At 43.1% G+C, this 15651-nt stretch overlaps 1 protein-coding gene across 4 annotated transcripts in view; it reads right to left on the reverse strand.

Moving 5' to 3' along the window:
- FKBP15 (FKBP prolyl isomerase family member 15) overlaps positions 1-15651 on the reverse strand; it is a 58531-nt gene that overhangs the window by 11427 nt on the left and 31453 nt on the right. For all 4 annotated transcript variants that reach the window (XM_049636031.1, XM_049636026.1, XM_049636019.1 and 1 more), the window contains 9 exons: positions 15437-15544; positions 12895-12997; positions 12300-12406; positions 10492-10606; positions 8765-8874; positions 8367-8474; positions 7824-7918; positions 6906-7008; positions 1673-1844 (listed from right to left, as the gene is read on the reverse strand). In XM_049636031.1, the coding sequence (XP_049491988.1) occupies positions 1673-1844; positions 6906-7008; positions 7824-7918; positions 8367-8474; positions 8765-8874; positions 10492-10606; positions 12300-12406; positions 12895-12997; positions 15437-15544 (1021 nt within the window). The remainder of the gene's footprint in view (positions 1-1672; positions 1845-6905; positions 7009-7823; positions 7919-8366; positions 8475-8764; positions 8875-10491; positions 10607-12299; positions 12407-12894; positions 12998-15436; positions 15545-15651) is intronic.

Consider the following 15651-nt stretch of genomic DNA (forward strand, 5'->3'; position numbering starts at 1 on the left):
TGCCCCTCACCCACTTGCAGACTGCCTCTCTCTCTCTTTCAAAAATAAATAAACATAAAAAAAAAAAAATCAAACAGGGGCGGCTGGGTGGCTCATTCAGTCTCTTGATTTCAGCTCAGGTCATTATCCTAGGGTCATGGATGGAGCCTTGTGTTGGGTTCTGTGCTAAGTGTGGAACCTGCTTAAGATTCATTCTCTCTCTCTCTCTCTCTCTCTCTCTCTCTCTCTCTCTCCCCCCCCCCCACCCTCCCGACCAGCTCACACTATCTCTCTCTTTAAAAAAAATAATAAAACATAAAATATCAAATAAATGCTCAAATAAAGCTATTTGTAATATTTCTTAAAAAGGTAACACCTCAAAGTTACATTTGTTGGGAAAACTTTTGAGACCCTTATGGCGCTTTAGAAGTAATCGTCCTAGGGCATCACCAAAGCAGAAAAGAAGACATCTGTACAACATTCAAATCTAAGACTGTCCCTCAGGTGCACCCGGGGGACACTCTAAAAGGGAAAGGGTATATCTTCAAGGTATCACTCTAATGACTGACATCAGTGTTTTTAGCTCTTTTCAGGCAAGCAAACTTTGCGTCTTCCCAGTTCTGCTGCTGCTCCAGCTATGCCCCACCCCCGGTCCCATCTGTGCCTTTCACATTTGTTCCTATACACCGAGGTGCATGAATCGGGTGCATGAAGCACTCTGGGCTTCCCAAATCTTCTATTCAAGGCCCCGTGTCTTGAGCAGCACCTTTGTGCCAGGCATTGAACTAACACTAACTTGGAGAAAAGGACTTAGCGAAGATGAGCAAGACACCATCCTTGTCCTCCAGAGGCTTGTATCCTAGGAGGGAACACGGACATGTAAATCGTGCTGATCTAAGGCTAACTCTGATAATGTCAGAATAACGTACTTAGAGGTAAAGGATTTTAAAGGAAATCAAATGTTGTAGGAAAAAAAACCAAGAAAGTTTCTGAAGAATGAATTCTGGAGAATTAGAGGCAAACATTGGTGACAGCAGACACACCAAGTCCAGGGAAGAGCATGGAGGAAAAACAAGACAAGAACCACAGGATGGGCTGAAGCTGCAGCAGGCTGGTTAGGATGTCCAGAGCCAAGATGAACTGAGCAACATAAGAGGAAGTAGGCCAAGCTGGAGAGCCAGACTGAAGGGCTGGAGTCCACCCTCTAAAAAGAAGGCAACCGCCACAGGAAGCATTTCTTCCTTAAACTTCCAATGAGTCACGAGTTAGAGGAACCCGTTAACTCAAAGGCACTGAAGGCAACACTGGCCCAAACAAAGTAGAAGAGTGGCGGCTGGTCCATCCAGACGGGTAGTCCATTCTTTAGTTGTCCTTTATGTCAAGCAACTGTGTAGGTTGATACAGGCCTACTTTCATTTTTGCCTCAGTCCCTCCCAAGCAAAGTTCATGAGCGTCATGACAAATGGATGGGGAGGAAGGACACGGTTAAATTCCTTTTTATAATAATAATAATAATAATAATAATAATTGTTATATTATTTATTAAGTAAACTCTACCCCCAGCGTGAGGCTTGAACTCACGACCCTGAGATCAAGAGTCACGTGCTGTTCTGAATGAGCCACCCGGGGGCCCCACACTTTCATTCCTGAAGTTTAAACGGCAAACGTCGCAGCCCCTCCACCAAGGACGCACCTGAGAGCTCTGCCTGCAGTTTGACGAGCCGGCCCTTGAGGAGGTCTGTCTCCTTCAAGCTCTCTGTCAGCTGCATCTGCAGCTCCGCTTCCTTCTTCTGGTGAGCGGTCACCTTCAGCTGCAGACGAGAGGCTTGAGCGGTGGCTGCCGTTAACTCTTCTGTCACCTTGGCCTGAATAGTAACAAAGTATGACGCCACTTCAAACACAGCTGTCCCTTGCCTCCAAGCGAGGACCCAACCGCACACACTCTGCTGACTGAACTGGCAGGAAGGGAGCTGACCCTTAACATGCATTAAACCGAAATCAAGCCTTCAATATGCGTCTCTGGTCCACGAATTCCCTTGCGGAAATCCGTCCTTAGGAAGCATTCAGCGAAATTACAAAAATTTTGCCACGAGATCTTCACTGCCGATTGTTTCCAGTTGCAAAAGAGTGGAAAAATAAACTGCTGGGAAATGGGCTTGATGAAGCAAATTGTGATACATCTATCCTGCATGCAACTATCAAGAACGGGGTATGAGAGAAGACGTCGGGGACAGAGCCACAGCCTACTATTAAATGTTACCAATCTGATACGTGAGAAATGGTATCCCTGCCCGTTTTCTAACTTTCCTAGGATAAACACGTATGGTTTTTTTTTTTTTTTTTTTAATAAGAAAAGGATCTTTTAAAATTTAAACTGAACGCCTTCAACACCGTCAACTTGTGAGTTTGCAGCTTCTCCCTAGAGGTCCTGACCACTGGCAGTATTACGATGGAAAGCTCAACCACATGAGAGCAACTGTGCTGGGGGTTCTTGGAAGAACAGAGCTAACAAAAGAAGGAAACGTTTCAGTTTTTCTGAGGGCTGAACGTATTGCAAACGGTGCCCTGGATTGGCCTAAGGGAAGCTACGTGTGCGTGCTCGAGTAACATCTGGCGAAACCACAGTGATTACCCTGGAGAGCCCTCTAATGATAGTCTATGCAGTACGCGTGATGATTAAGAGGACGGTCAACGGAACAGAATGGTAAACAAGTGACAAATACCACAGTCTGGTCACCTGAACTGATGTGCTCCCATAAAAGTGAGGAAAAATGAGATAACAGGAAAGGCAGTGAACAGTTGCTCGGCTGGTGACCAGTCTTGATTTTGGACAGTGAAGTATTGATGTGGTTGGACCATCTCTCCTATACTATTACGCTGCTACTCCCGTTCCTCCTCCTGTACTATCTACTTGTACATTTATAGTTGTTTACTTTCTTACTGTCACTTGTCCCTTCTTATGGTATTCACTGCACCCCTGCAGATTTAAGCTTTCCAAAGCCTTTACTGGTTTTCTAGCTTATGTTTAAAAAAATTTTTTTTAACATTTTATTTATTTTTGAGACAGGGAGAGACAGAGCATGAACAGGGGAGGGTCAGAGAGAGGGAGACACAGAATCTGAAACAGGCTCCAGGCTCTGAGCTGTCAGCACAGAGCCCGACGCGGGGCTCGAACTCACGGACCGCAAAATCATGACCTGAGCCAAAGTTGGCCGCTTAACCGACTGAGCCACCCAGGCGCCCTTCTAGCTTACGTTTAAAACCTGATATTCTGGGGGCACCTGGGTGGGTCAGTTGGTTAAGCGTCTGACGTCAGCTCAGGTCATGATCTCACGGTTTGTGGGTTCAAGCCCCACATCAGGCTCTGTGGTGACAGCTCAGTTTCGGATTCTGTGTCTCCCTCTCTCTCTGCCCCTCCCCTGCTCATGCTCTGTCTCCCTCTCTCTCTCTTTCTCTCTCAAAAATAAATAAAACATTTTTAAAAGTTTAAAAAATAAAATGAAATAAAATAAAATAAAATAAAATAAAATAAAATAAAATAAAATCTGATATTCTGGCTCTCCTAAAAGTGGGGGAAATAAAGCAAATTAAAAGTGTATCTAAAATAAAAAGAAACAGGCTATGAATGAGTATTGAGAACCCCCTGACAAAGACTCTCTCCTTGACCAAACTTCAGTCAGACTCCTCTGAGCCCCTGACCTTGGCCTCCCATCCTGTCTGTGGCCTGCCCAGCCTAGTTTTAGCAAGAGTCCTGCTATGTCCATTCAGAGACAACCCCTGTCCTTGATATCTGAACAAGTTCTTCATCCTCGACCTTTGGTATCTCAGTCCTTGGCCTGTCATTAGCAAGAATCCTACTAGGTCAGTTTAGCCAAGAATCCCCCTAACCATGATGTCTCCTCTGAGTCATTTTCTGGCACTGACCCTCACTCTGCTCCTTAGCTATAAATCCCCCATCTGTCCTTACTGTATTTGGAGGAGCCCAATCTTTCTCTCCTTCTGCAACAATACTGAATAAAGTCTTCCTTACTATTTCAGTAAGTGCCCAAATAATTTTTTCTTCTAACAGTATGAGACCTTTGGAGTGAGCTCTAAGATACTTATTTTTGCTGTGTGGTAGCCTTAGGTTTTTACCTGTTAAACACAGAGGACAATGGTATCTAGAACTTCCAGAGAGAAGAGGGGTTTTCATCTGCCCCAAGTAGAAAAAAAGTTTTAGTCACTGCCCTGCCACATGTGGCCTAATGGGACCTGAGCTCACACAGCACCCACAGAGCATCATGTCTGTCTGTGGCTCGAGAGTTCACAGATATCAGAGCGAGGGCCATTCACAAAGGACTCACAGCAGCTAAGACCACTGGAAGGGCTGTACGTCCCTGGAGGGGAGGCAGTGGGATGGGTGGTCCCTCCCTCACCAAAGGACAAGCGAAGTCAAAGGTCACTCAAAAGTTCTTTTCAGCTCAGGGCCTTACCTAGAAAGGCCTGTTAGAAGCATGAAAAGCAATACTTTCACCCAAACACACATGTGTGCGCAGAGGAAACAGTGAAGGGATGAGTAATAGGAAAGGAAAGAAAAGGCAGGGAGAACCAAGAATTCAGAAAAACAAGTAAAAAAGAGCATTCAAGTTAGAGGCAGGAAAATGGTACCAAAGAAAAATGGGAATTTTCCTTTCCAAAAGGAAAAAGGACATAGCTGACTGGAAGTGAGGCCCTAGGCAAGTCTCTGACTCTCTCTGGGTCGCAGTTTGATCCTCTGTAAACCAAGTGACCTCCGACAGCTCTTGCATTAGTCCAGGATTTTATGTGGAAATACTAACCCTGTCACAGAAAAAAAAAAAAAAAAAAATAATGATTAATTCCATTTACCAAATATCCACTGAGCACTCAGCCAAAATTTTCTGAGCTGTGTTTGAAGGCAGAGAACTGTCTCCAGGGATTAAAGGACCTCAATTATCTCCCTTTAGGAGAATTTTCACAGGGACGACTGCTAAGTAAGAAAGACGTGGAGCAAAAGACAAGCGGGGGAGAGTCGAGCCTTGAAAGTTTCCCTGGAATAAAAGTGGCCAAGTGAGGCATGTGGTACTTGGTACCCGCCCACCAAGCCCTGTGATCCTTAGTCCAGGAGATGCTCTCCGATGTGCGGAAGCAGGCAGGGTGCCTAGAACCTGGTGGGTACTTAACATACTGCAGCTGCTACCACTGTTATTATTACTAATGTTTCTGCTCTTACAGACAGAACATCTACCAGTTACAGGCACCGGGCCAGACATTTCTGTTTATCAATACGAATCACGTGGGTGGATTAATAAGCTAACTCATGGGGTTGGCAAACCCTGACCCACGGGCCAAACTGGCCTGCTGCCTGTTTTTGTAAATAAAATTTTATTGGAACTCACACACACACCCCCATTGATACTCAGCATGAGAATCACATGGTGAAATTACTAAAAACAAATGTGCCCAGCTGCCACGTCCAGAAATTGCCGCAAAAGAAACCACTAACAAGAGCAGGGTCCTTAGCTGGCTGTGCATCAGAATCAAAAGGAGGTTTTTAAAAGTTCAGATTTGGCTTTCGGCTAGATATCCTGAATTAGAATCTCAAGATGAAGTTTAAGAAAATGTATTTTTTAATCAAGCATCTCAAGGGTTCTGAGGCAACCAGACTAGCATTTGGGAACAACTGATCTAGAAGTTCTAGTAATCATTTTAGACCTGAATAACAGGTCTAACAGCTAGACCAAACATGTTTGGGTGTCCCTGCCAGGCCTATGGATTAAACAAAGAAAGAAAGGAAAAGAAAAGAAAAGAAAAGAAAAGAAAAGAAAAGAAAAGAAAAGAAAAGAAAAGACAAGAAAAGACAAGAAAAGACAAGAAAAGACAAGAAAAGAGAAAAGAAAAGAAAGAGTAAAGGAGAGAAAAAATAAAAGTAGAGGAAGGAGAAGTAATAAAAAGTATGGCTAATGGGAGTGGTGAAGTGACCCCAGTACTGTTTGGTGATGCCAATGTCATAGGCTGCTGACCTTGACCCAGGCCAGACAAGTCAGCCACAACAAACAAGGGGTGTGGAAAGTAACAGTGAGGAAGGACCGGGATCAGGATGGAATGGGGCTGTGCTAGGCAAGGCACTGCTCATCAGAGGCTAAGAGGTCGGAGATATTTCTTCCCTGGAGAAATAGCTAAGAGAACACAAAGAATGAAAAATTACATGAGACGTAAGTAAGGAATCCTCATCATGAGGAAGTGGGTAAACTCCACAAGGTTATCAAATGCATTCAACTCAACTTTTCAAGTTTCCAAGAAACATTCAAATAGAAAAGGTAAACCATTTCTTAAACTTGAGGTAACAGGCAATGGGGTCAAGGGCTCCCAACTGAGGAATGGTAGCCCAAACAAGGAGGAATCCATGCCGGATAAACAGTACTGCCAGAGCAGAGACAGGAGGAGTGAGCTTCCGAACCAGCCCAGCCCAGCCCAAGGCCCACTAGAGTCTTGCTTATAGCTACTCCAGGAACAGTCAAAATTCCTACTTCTGAACTGACTAAAGCCAAACAGCAGTACTTCAAAATGCTCCAGCAGACGCAGGTGAAGGAACAAAGTAACCAACCTTAAATTTCACCATAGTGTTTGTTATGTGGCATAAGAATTTTCTATTGTGTCAACAGAATAAATTTCGTTTTCTAATAAATGATGTAATCCTCACCTTAAATTACTAAGATCAAGGATAGTTTTTGAGTCAACCCATTGCAAAGCATATTATAAAACAGAAGTCTGGATGGTGGATATACTAAAATCTGTTGGATGCTTTCTAGTTCTTTTCCCAATGATGGCAAAAACTTTTGCTGAAAAGTAGATCGGTAAGTCCGTACACAGGACTACTCCTGAGCTCTACACATCCTCATGGGCTTTCCTCTCCCTTGTTACTTTACCTTCTCTTGTTCAGCATGCAATACTCTTGCCTGTGTGTTTTCTGTGGCTGTCTGAAGCGAGTTGTTCCTCTTCTCCATCATCAGGTTACTCTGCTCAACATACCTATGAAATAGGGGAAAAGACATTTATCGAGCACCGAATGTATACCGGGCACAATCAGCGCTCACAACATTGCTCTACTACACTTCAAAAAACAATCTGAAAGCACTTTTGTTTTCCTTAGATCTGCAGTAATCAAGTTTGGAGGTAAGAACCGGGGCTGGAGGTATTGCCTTGCATAATGAAGAGAAGAGGAATTGGAAGCATGTATGGTGAGGGGGAATGAAAGAGAAAAGAGGAAGGAAGAAAAGAAAGCCCTTATCCCCCCCAAATCCCCCCACAAGTGGGAATCAAGAGACCTTAGAAAAGAGAAATATGGAAGAATGATTCTTTAAGTGAAATGCTATATGCTGTGACATGTTCCCCTGACCAGCCCCCCTAATATCTTCAGAAGGATCTAGAAAAATTACACAATGTTTGGGCTTTATATGGAAATCAGTGAAGTTCTCTTTGATGAAATAGAGTCAGCCCACACAAAAGAGAGAAGAGTTGACAGTATTCCTAAGGGTTTTCTACGTATTAACACCACTTTTACAGATGAGAAAACTATGGCCAAGAGGAATAAATAAATACACAAAGCCACGCAACAAAAGAGGAGCAGAGCTTGCATTCAAACACAGGTTTGCCTTATATCACAGCCTACTGTGCTCTTTCTACCAAAATGCCTCTCAGAAAACAAACAGTAATTCACATGACAGGCAGGAAACAAATAGCAGAAGTACACACAAACTACACTAAACAAACATGCTTATCTAACTTGGGCATTTACAAATGAAACCCTCTGTCCATCCTAGCCAGTGCCCCGTACCTGTCATTACCTCTGATTTCGTTCAATTAGTTCACTAATCTTGTCATTCTGTTCTTCTATGCGACTACTCTTTTCGAGGATCTCTTGTTTCAATCTTTCATTTTCCTAAATTCAAAATATATGATGTATAACTTGAGTTTTTAAGAGAAAAGTGCCAGAAATATAAGGGAATCAGCTTGAACTGACAGGTAACACTGTTATAAAATTTGAGATTAAAAAACTAGAACTTATGTCCATACAGATATAATATTTAAAACATCGAACCACACCTGATGAATACAAATCACTATGCCCAATAGATTAAACATATACATGGACATAAAATGAAGCAAAATTCCAAACTACAGTCTAAAAAAAAGTTTTCTTGTGACTCTATATTGATGAGGCACTTGGACTCAAATTAGGACATAATGGATTTTCCAGAATTTCCCAACTCAGTGCAGCATTTATCACAAGCTCTCTATCTGTGCTGCAGAGGTTTTAAAGCGTAGTGCATCCTGAAAGAGAAGGAGGCAAGACCCGCAGGCTGTGTTCTCTTCTTGATCCCTCTCACCTGAATAATTCGTTGGATGTTGCCCATAATCATGCTGGTTTCCATTGTAACCGACATGCTGGGAAGCAGCAGGGAATTGCCAGCACTGTGCTTCTGTAACTCTTCAACCTACAAAAGGGGGAGGGAAGGACTTTGTGAGAAATTTTTAAATGAAGAAATAAAACTTACCGAAGATCTGACCACTTTTTTGAAGAGTTTCTGAGACAGTCTTGAACATAAGCTAGCTTTCTTCTGCCACCTGGATTCCAAAAAAAAACTAACCTTCTAGGAAAATAACTACTAACTACTAGGAATACAGGAAACCAAGGAAGAGTTTACCCGTAGTCTTGGTTGCTCCCTATTTGCACCCCCTGTTCATTCCCCTACTTTCAACACAGCCCCAACCCTGACTCAGTCACCTTGGTCATGAGATGATCCATTTTATCAGCCACTTTGCTGACTGCCATTCGAATTTCAGTGTTATGTTGCCGGGCTTCAGTCATGAGAAATGAAGCCATGTCACTGGATCCTAAACAGACATAAGCCAAAAAGAACCTTATGAAACTGGAGCAGAGGAGACTGTATGAGGAAAAAGCAATAGCCCTTGCAGCAGAGGAAAGAAAGAAATTAACATCTCAAAAATACTGGGAAATGCTGTAGGCGATTCACACTGTCAGGAGAAGATATAGAGAACACAGAGGAAAAGGGCTCCAAAGCTAATAGTAAGCTATGCTCCTGCAAAATGCATTGAGGGAGACAGTCTGGTCCAAGGGCACAAGGATGCCCACTTTGGTCTGCCATAGCACTAACAGCTCAGATTACTTTTCCACTCATCCAAGTGCATGCCAGGCATCGTACCAGGTACCAGGGATTCAGCAACGAATGAAACCTGGTTCTGCCCTTGGCGAGCTCACAGTCTGGTGGGGAGACTCACATGAAAACAGATTATTACAACAGAGTGTTTTAAGTGCAAGAGATGGACCATGTACAAGGTACAAAAGGAGCACAGAGAAAGCAAAGATTAACTCTTTGGTGACACATATACGCAGTTCTGTCTGTGGGAGGAGAGAAGGTAGGGATGTTAACAAGCAGGGAACATTTCACAGAGGAGAAGAGATTAGATGGTTTCCCAGATGGAGAAGGGTCAGGGCTCCAGACACAGTAGCATCCATGAAACCCTAACCACTCCGGGACCATAAATTATGTTGTAGGATATGCTGTCTTCTTCTTACCGCTGTCCTAAGACAAGCTGCGGAATAAGAAGGTAGGATAGCATTCCAGCTATTTAGGTTTTAGTTTGTGTTGGTTTTTAAACATAAAATTTACATTTCATTTTCTTTCGTTTTTTAATACAAAATTTACATTTTATTGTTTTATTTTTTATACCAATGAGTTTTTTATAGACACTTGTACATGCATGAAAGATACCTGTAAGTTACCCAAGTAACTGTTAACAACAGTTTCCCACGGTCAGGGATATTAATGATGGAGATCAGGAAGTTTTTACTTTATACTCTTGTGTTGACTTTTTTATCAGAGCTTATTATTTTCATAATTTAAAAATGGTAACAAAGTAGCTTCCATTTGAGATACTGAATACCCCCAGTCACCATGCTTTCTCACAATTTTCCCCAACATGTTATTCCCTTACAGTTTTCTATAAACTCTACAGAACCACTCTGACAGAGCAATGTAAAAGGGCTAGCAGGAGAAAATGCAAAAACAAAACAGAAAGTGGGCATGACAGGTTTTTTGCGGATGATGGAAACGTTCTAAAATTGGACTGCCGAGAAGGTTGCACAACTCTGTAATTTTACTGAAAAAAATCCTTGATTTATGTGAGAGAGAGAGAGTAGGGGAGGGATGGAGAGAAAGGGAGACACAGAATCTGAAGCAGGCTCCAGGCTCTGAGCTGTCAGCACAGAGCCCGACGCTGGGCCTGAACCCACAAGCGGTGAGATCATGACCTGAGCCAAAGTCAGGACGTTTAACCCACTGAGCCACCCAGGCATCCCTCTCAAGAAAGCTATTTAAAAAAAAAAAAAAAAAAAAAAATGGAAGAAATCTATTGGAGTGAATATGAAAACGGGCTGGCGGCGGGGGGAAGGGGAGCAGAAGATGAGAAACCATGGGGTCCGCTCCCTACCTTGAAAATGGGGAGACTGAGAGAGCGGTGTGGGGTACAGGGGCCGCGCAGGCTGCAGCTGGGAGGTGACGGCTGACGCGTGGGGATAAGCGTAGGCTTGCATACCTGCATAGGGCTGAGAAAATGCCAAGTTATGGCCAGTTTATAAAACATTCACGTCTTTCTTTTCTGCTTAATCTGTCTTTGATGGCATAAAGAAGAGATTAAGCTGGAAGGAGACGCAACCTTGTTAAGGGTGGAGACAGAGTAGATCAAGTTCGGTACTGGGTAGGCACTGCAGCAGGAGAGTTATCTGTGTCATCCAGTGGTGCGTGATCACTAAAGTCCTGCCCAGAAAGTGAGTGAAGTGTGTCTCAGGTCACTCCCCAGTCCTCTGGCAGTATGATTTAATTAAGTAGGGATTCATCTCCCAGCCACTGGGCCTACTGATGGTCTAAAAAATTTTTAAACTAAAGAAACATGGCTGAGGCTCCACTGGGGTCACAGGACAGGTATTCATTGAGATTTCAAAGTAAATCCACCAGTCTCCAAAGGATGACTCTTCCCTGCTAGATTCTGATGCTCTTGTGACCAAGAGCTTTCATTTTCTCCTGAACTGTGGTCCCTTCAACTATAAAATGAAAATAATAACTCCACTCAGGGTGGTTGTGTAGACTAGACAAAGTGATATATATGTAAAGTTCCTAACAGCTGGTAAGTTAAGGGCCTGGCAGATAGGAAATGCTCAATAAACAGTAGCTTTCATTTTTTTTTTTTTTTTTTTTTTATTTATTTATTTTTGGGATAGAGACAGAGCATGAACGGGGGAGGGGCAGAGAGAGAGGGAGACACAGAATCGGAAACAGGCTCCAGGCTCCAAGCCGTCAGCCCAGAGCCCGACGCGGGGCTCGAACTCACGGACCGCGAGATCGTGACCTGGCTGAAGTCGGACGCTTAACCAACTGCGCCACCCAGGCGCCCCAACAGTAGCTTTCATTTAAATGATGATGGTTATTCTTCCTTGAGTTAAGGAAATCCAGCTCATTTCCAGGGATAGATAAACTACCTACTCAGCCATTATTAACAAAAAACAAACAAAAAACTCAGGCTATAGGATAGTAATTGTCCACTTGGCAGTGGGGAGAGGGCAAGTTGGGCCTTTATTTCACTCTTGACATACCCTGTCCCACCAATGGGGCCTAGCTCACCAGCCATCACTCCCACCCTTCCACTATGGATCACCAAGGAAGTGAGGCCCTCTTATTACTGGGGGTATGTTTTATCCACCAAATATGTCAAGGCAGTAAAAAGAATCCACTGTCCTGGCAAATGTCAACAGAGGAGACAGACTGCTGTCACTGCCTTCTGTGAAACAGAATAAAACTTACTTTAGGAGATCTCTTTTGGAAGATAACTAGAGAAAGAGTCTCCATAACTCCACCCTCAACCTACAACAGTTCTGCTAAGTACAATGCAAAATGTTAGCCTATCAGCTGCTAGATAGAAAAGAACACAGAGGACTTGAATACACCCTTCAAGGAGACATGTGCAAAGGAAAGAAAACAAACACTGACTGGGCCTTTACCATGTGCCAGGCCTTGTACCGGGTGCTTTGCCTGTTCTCACATTTCTGCTTTACGACAAGCTGTAAGGTAGGTGATCCTTTGTCTGGTTTAGAGATAAGATAGTGGCGGTTCAGGAAGGGGGAGAGTGATAAATTCTGATGGGGGGAATCGCTACGGTACAATCTGTGCAGGAAGGTGAAAAGACACTGACAAGAACCTAGTAAATTACAGCTTATAACTGATGTGGTTTAAAAACCTTGTTACCTGAAAGGACTGGGCATTTCCAGACACAGCTGAGTGGGAATCGAGAGATGCCACTTGCATTAAGGCAGCAGAGGGTGCCTGGAGTCCAGAAACAGATGGCTGAGGTGCTAAGATAAAGCAAAAAGTTTTCACCATTATCCATCCTGCCCTCCTTGGCAGAAGTCTGGCCTAGAACTTTACATGCTACAACACACTCCAGACTTGACCACTGTCCTCATCTACTCTCCTGAAACCAACTCTACTGGAATCTCAGCAACGGGCTGGCACAAGGAACCTGGGGGTCTCGGGCACATGTGACTCAGACCTATGGTCCCATCCATCAGCTGACGGGAAGTACAGAATTACATGCAGGGGGGTGTCTCCTTAGCTGAGTGCACACTTCCGAAACTGGGAATATCCCACAGCAGGAGACACAGCAGGCAGACCAAATCCATCTCCAGGGCTGAAAGCGCCCCACCCAGGGACAAACTGACAAGTTTTACACTCTAATCCGGTTCTCAATACTAAAACAATGCAGCCTAACAATGTAAGGAACAGGGATGATAACTCTGGTGCTGACTTAATTCAAGGCCACAGAGCCAGAGAGGTTCCTTACCTTGTGAGGTCATCTGCGGTAGCACGGGATGCGCTGGCTGGAGAGAGGGCTGCATGGATGGAGTTGCCACCGGCTGTCCAGCTCCTTGCACAGTGTTCACTTCCTGAAACAGGAACAAACATTTTGGTTACTATGTATTGGGTCCTTAAATGAAGACTGAGGCTGATTGTCTACCCTAAACCTGCTTACCCCCAGTGTTTTTAGGCAAAGAAGAGGAAGGAAAGGCAAGAGTTTAGGGTGTGGGCTGTGGGAGATCCCTTCCCCCTATAAATCATACCAAATAATTAAATAGAGTTAATTTCTTCAAACATTCTAAGTTGTTGATATTTTAGGGACTAAAGCAGCTGTAGTGACCGCTCTCCAGAATGTATCATTTTCCAAGCGAGCAGTTACCTTAAAATTGACCTAGTGTGTTCCCAGAGAACAGGGTTCTCTTGCAAGGAAACCCGGGGAACAGTATAGCCTCTCCTCTTCTGCCAAATAATCCCCACAGACCTCAAGGTACTCACTTAAAAACAGACAGATTGGGTTCACTGAGTCTCTTTTTAGAGTGTTTCCCCCCATTCTTTCTTTTCATAAAAATCAAAGCAATGTTGGTCTCTACTATAATTCTAAACAAAATTATCTTCTGAACATTTGCTCAATTCGTACAAGGAAAAGACAAACTTGGGGCACAAAATATGGTGACTGTGATCTGCTATCTTACAGTTCGAAGGCTGAAATCTCTTTGACATTCTTTTACTTTAGAACTTCCCCTTGTCCCCTCATATTCTCAAAAATGTTTGGGGCGCCTGGGTGGCGCAGTCGGTTAAGCGTCCGACTTCAGCCAGGTCACGATCTCATGGTCCGTGAGTTCGAGCCCCGCGTCAGGCTCTGGGCTGATGGCTCAGAGCCTGGAGCCTGTTTCCGATTCTGTGTCTCCCTCTCTAGACTCTGTCCCTCCCCCGTTCATGCTCTGTCTCTCTCTGTCCCAAAAATCAATAAACGTTGAAAAAAAAAAAAATTAAAAAAAAAAAATGTATTATGCGTTTCTGGAAAAGTATGACAGTTTTACATCACTGCAGCTCTAATCCACCTAAATGTCTAACAACAGAATGAAAGGAATTTAAAAAATAGAGCTAACAGAACACTGAGTTGCATTTGAAGAAAACAATGCTTTATTTATTTATGTTAATTATATTATTTACAGTGAGTACCTATAACAAGAGGCCCCAGAAATCCTATCCTCCTTTAAAACATTAAATCTACTGAGAGCCTGGGGCACCAGGGTGGCTCAGTTGGTTAAGCAACAAACCCTTAATTTCGGCTCAGGTCATGATCTCATAGTTCATGAGTTTGAGCCCCATGTGGGGCTCTGTGCTGACAGCATGGAGCCTGCTTGAGATACTCTCTCTGCCCCTCCTGTGTGCCTTCTTTCTCAAAAATAAAGAAAGAAACTTAAAAAAAAAAAAAGAACTCTTAAAAAAATTTGAACTTCAAAACTACTTAGAGCGTTGCCAGGAAGAAATAAAACAAAATGATGAAAAATAAAGCCTATTTTGGAAAATTTTTTCAAGAGCATCACCTTTGCTTTGTTTTATATCAAAGTCAAAGAATCCTAAAAATCAATCTGTTATGTGTTTCAGTTCAACTGAGAGAGGATGATTTTATTCAATAAGGACCTGACCAACAGGAAAAGAGCTAAGTTAGAACTAAGCTACTTTCATATCATACACCAAATTCCAGGTGGATAAAAATTTTAGATCAAAATATGAAATAATACTTTTAGAAAACACATGTGATATTTATAATATCTGAAAGTGAGAAAGCTTTCTAAACATAATGTCAAAACATAATGTCAAAGCATAATGTCAAAAGCAAAAGACATAGGGAAAAAACTGATACAATTCATTGCAATAAAATTCTTGAAATTCAGGGGTGCCTGGGTGGCTCAATTGGTTAAGCGTCCGGTCTTGGCCCAGGTCATGATCTCTGCTGTCAGCACAGAGCCCACTTTGGATCCTCCAACCCCCCCCCCCCCCCACCCCGCCCCGCCTCTGCTCCTTCCCTGCTCACTTTCTCAAAAGCAATAAATAAAAAAATTAAAAAAAATTTTTTTAACTTCAAAACAACCACACCATACACAAAGCCAAAAGACAAAACAGTGCGATCCTCAGCAAAAGGTAATGTCAGTGGGAACACCAACATGTCCGAAGAGAATTTCGACATTCAATCAACCAATATGAATTGAGCATCTTTCATGGTTTGGGCACCATGCTGCCTCAAGCATGGTTTTTACTGACAATAGAGATTCTAGAAGAAGGCTAAACTGACTACTTAAAACTTGCCTGTTCTTGTGGCAGATGTATGAGATTGCTTCCATTTCTGAGGGGAAGTACTAATCACAGTGGAAACACATGTACCAATACTAACCTGCATTGTTTTGAATATAAGCTCTCCACAGGATTCTGGGTTACAGGCAGAAAAAGTCATAATTTTAACCAAAAGGACACAAGGTAGAAATATTAGCACTATTCATTCTAACAGAGACAGGGGGTCATACCTCAATTTCTGAATCATTGGAATCCAGCTGTGGTGGAAGGATGGGCAGCATGGGCTGGCCCATTTTAGCCATCCGAGAGATCAACTTAGCTTTGACTGTATCAGGATTCTAAAAAGAGAAGAGAGTCACAAAAATCACTATAATCAAGGCTCACTACTTTAGTCCTATGTCTTTGGCTCTTAACTCAAATCCTTCAGTAAGCCCCCCTGCCATGT

The sequence above is a fragment of the Panthera uncia genome, chromosome D4, assembly GCF_023721935.1.
Source record: "Panthera uncia isolate 11264 chromosome D4, Puncia_PCG_1.0, whole genome shotgun sequence".
Classification (NCBI taxonomy): domain Eukaryota; kingdom Metazoa; phylum Chordata; class Mammalia; order Carnivora; family Felidae; genus Panthera; species Panthera uncia.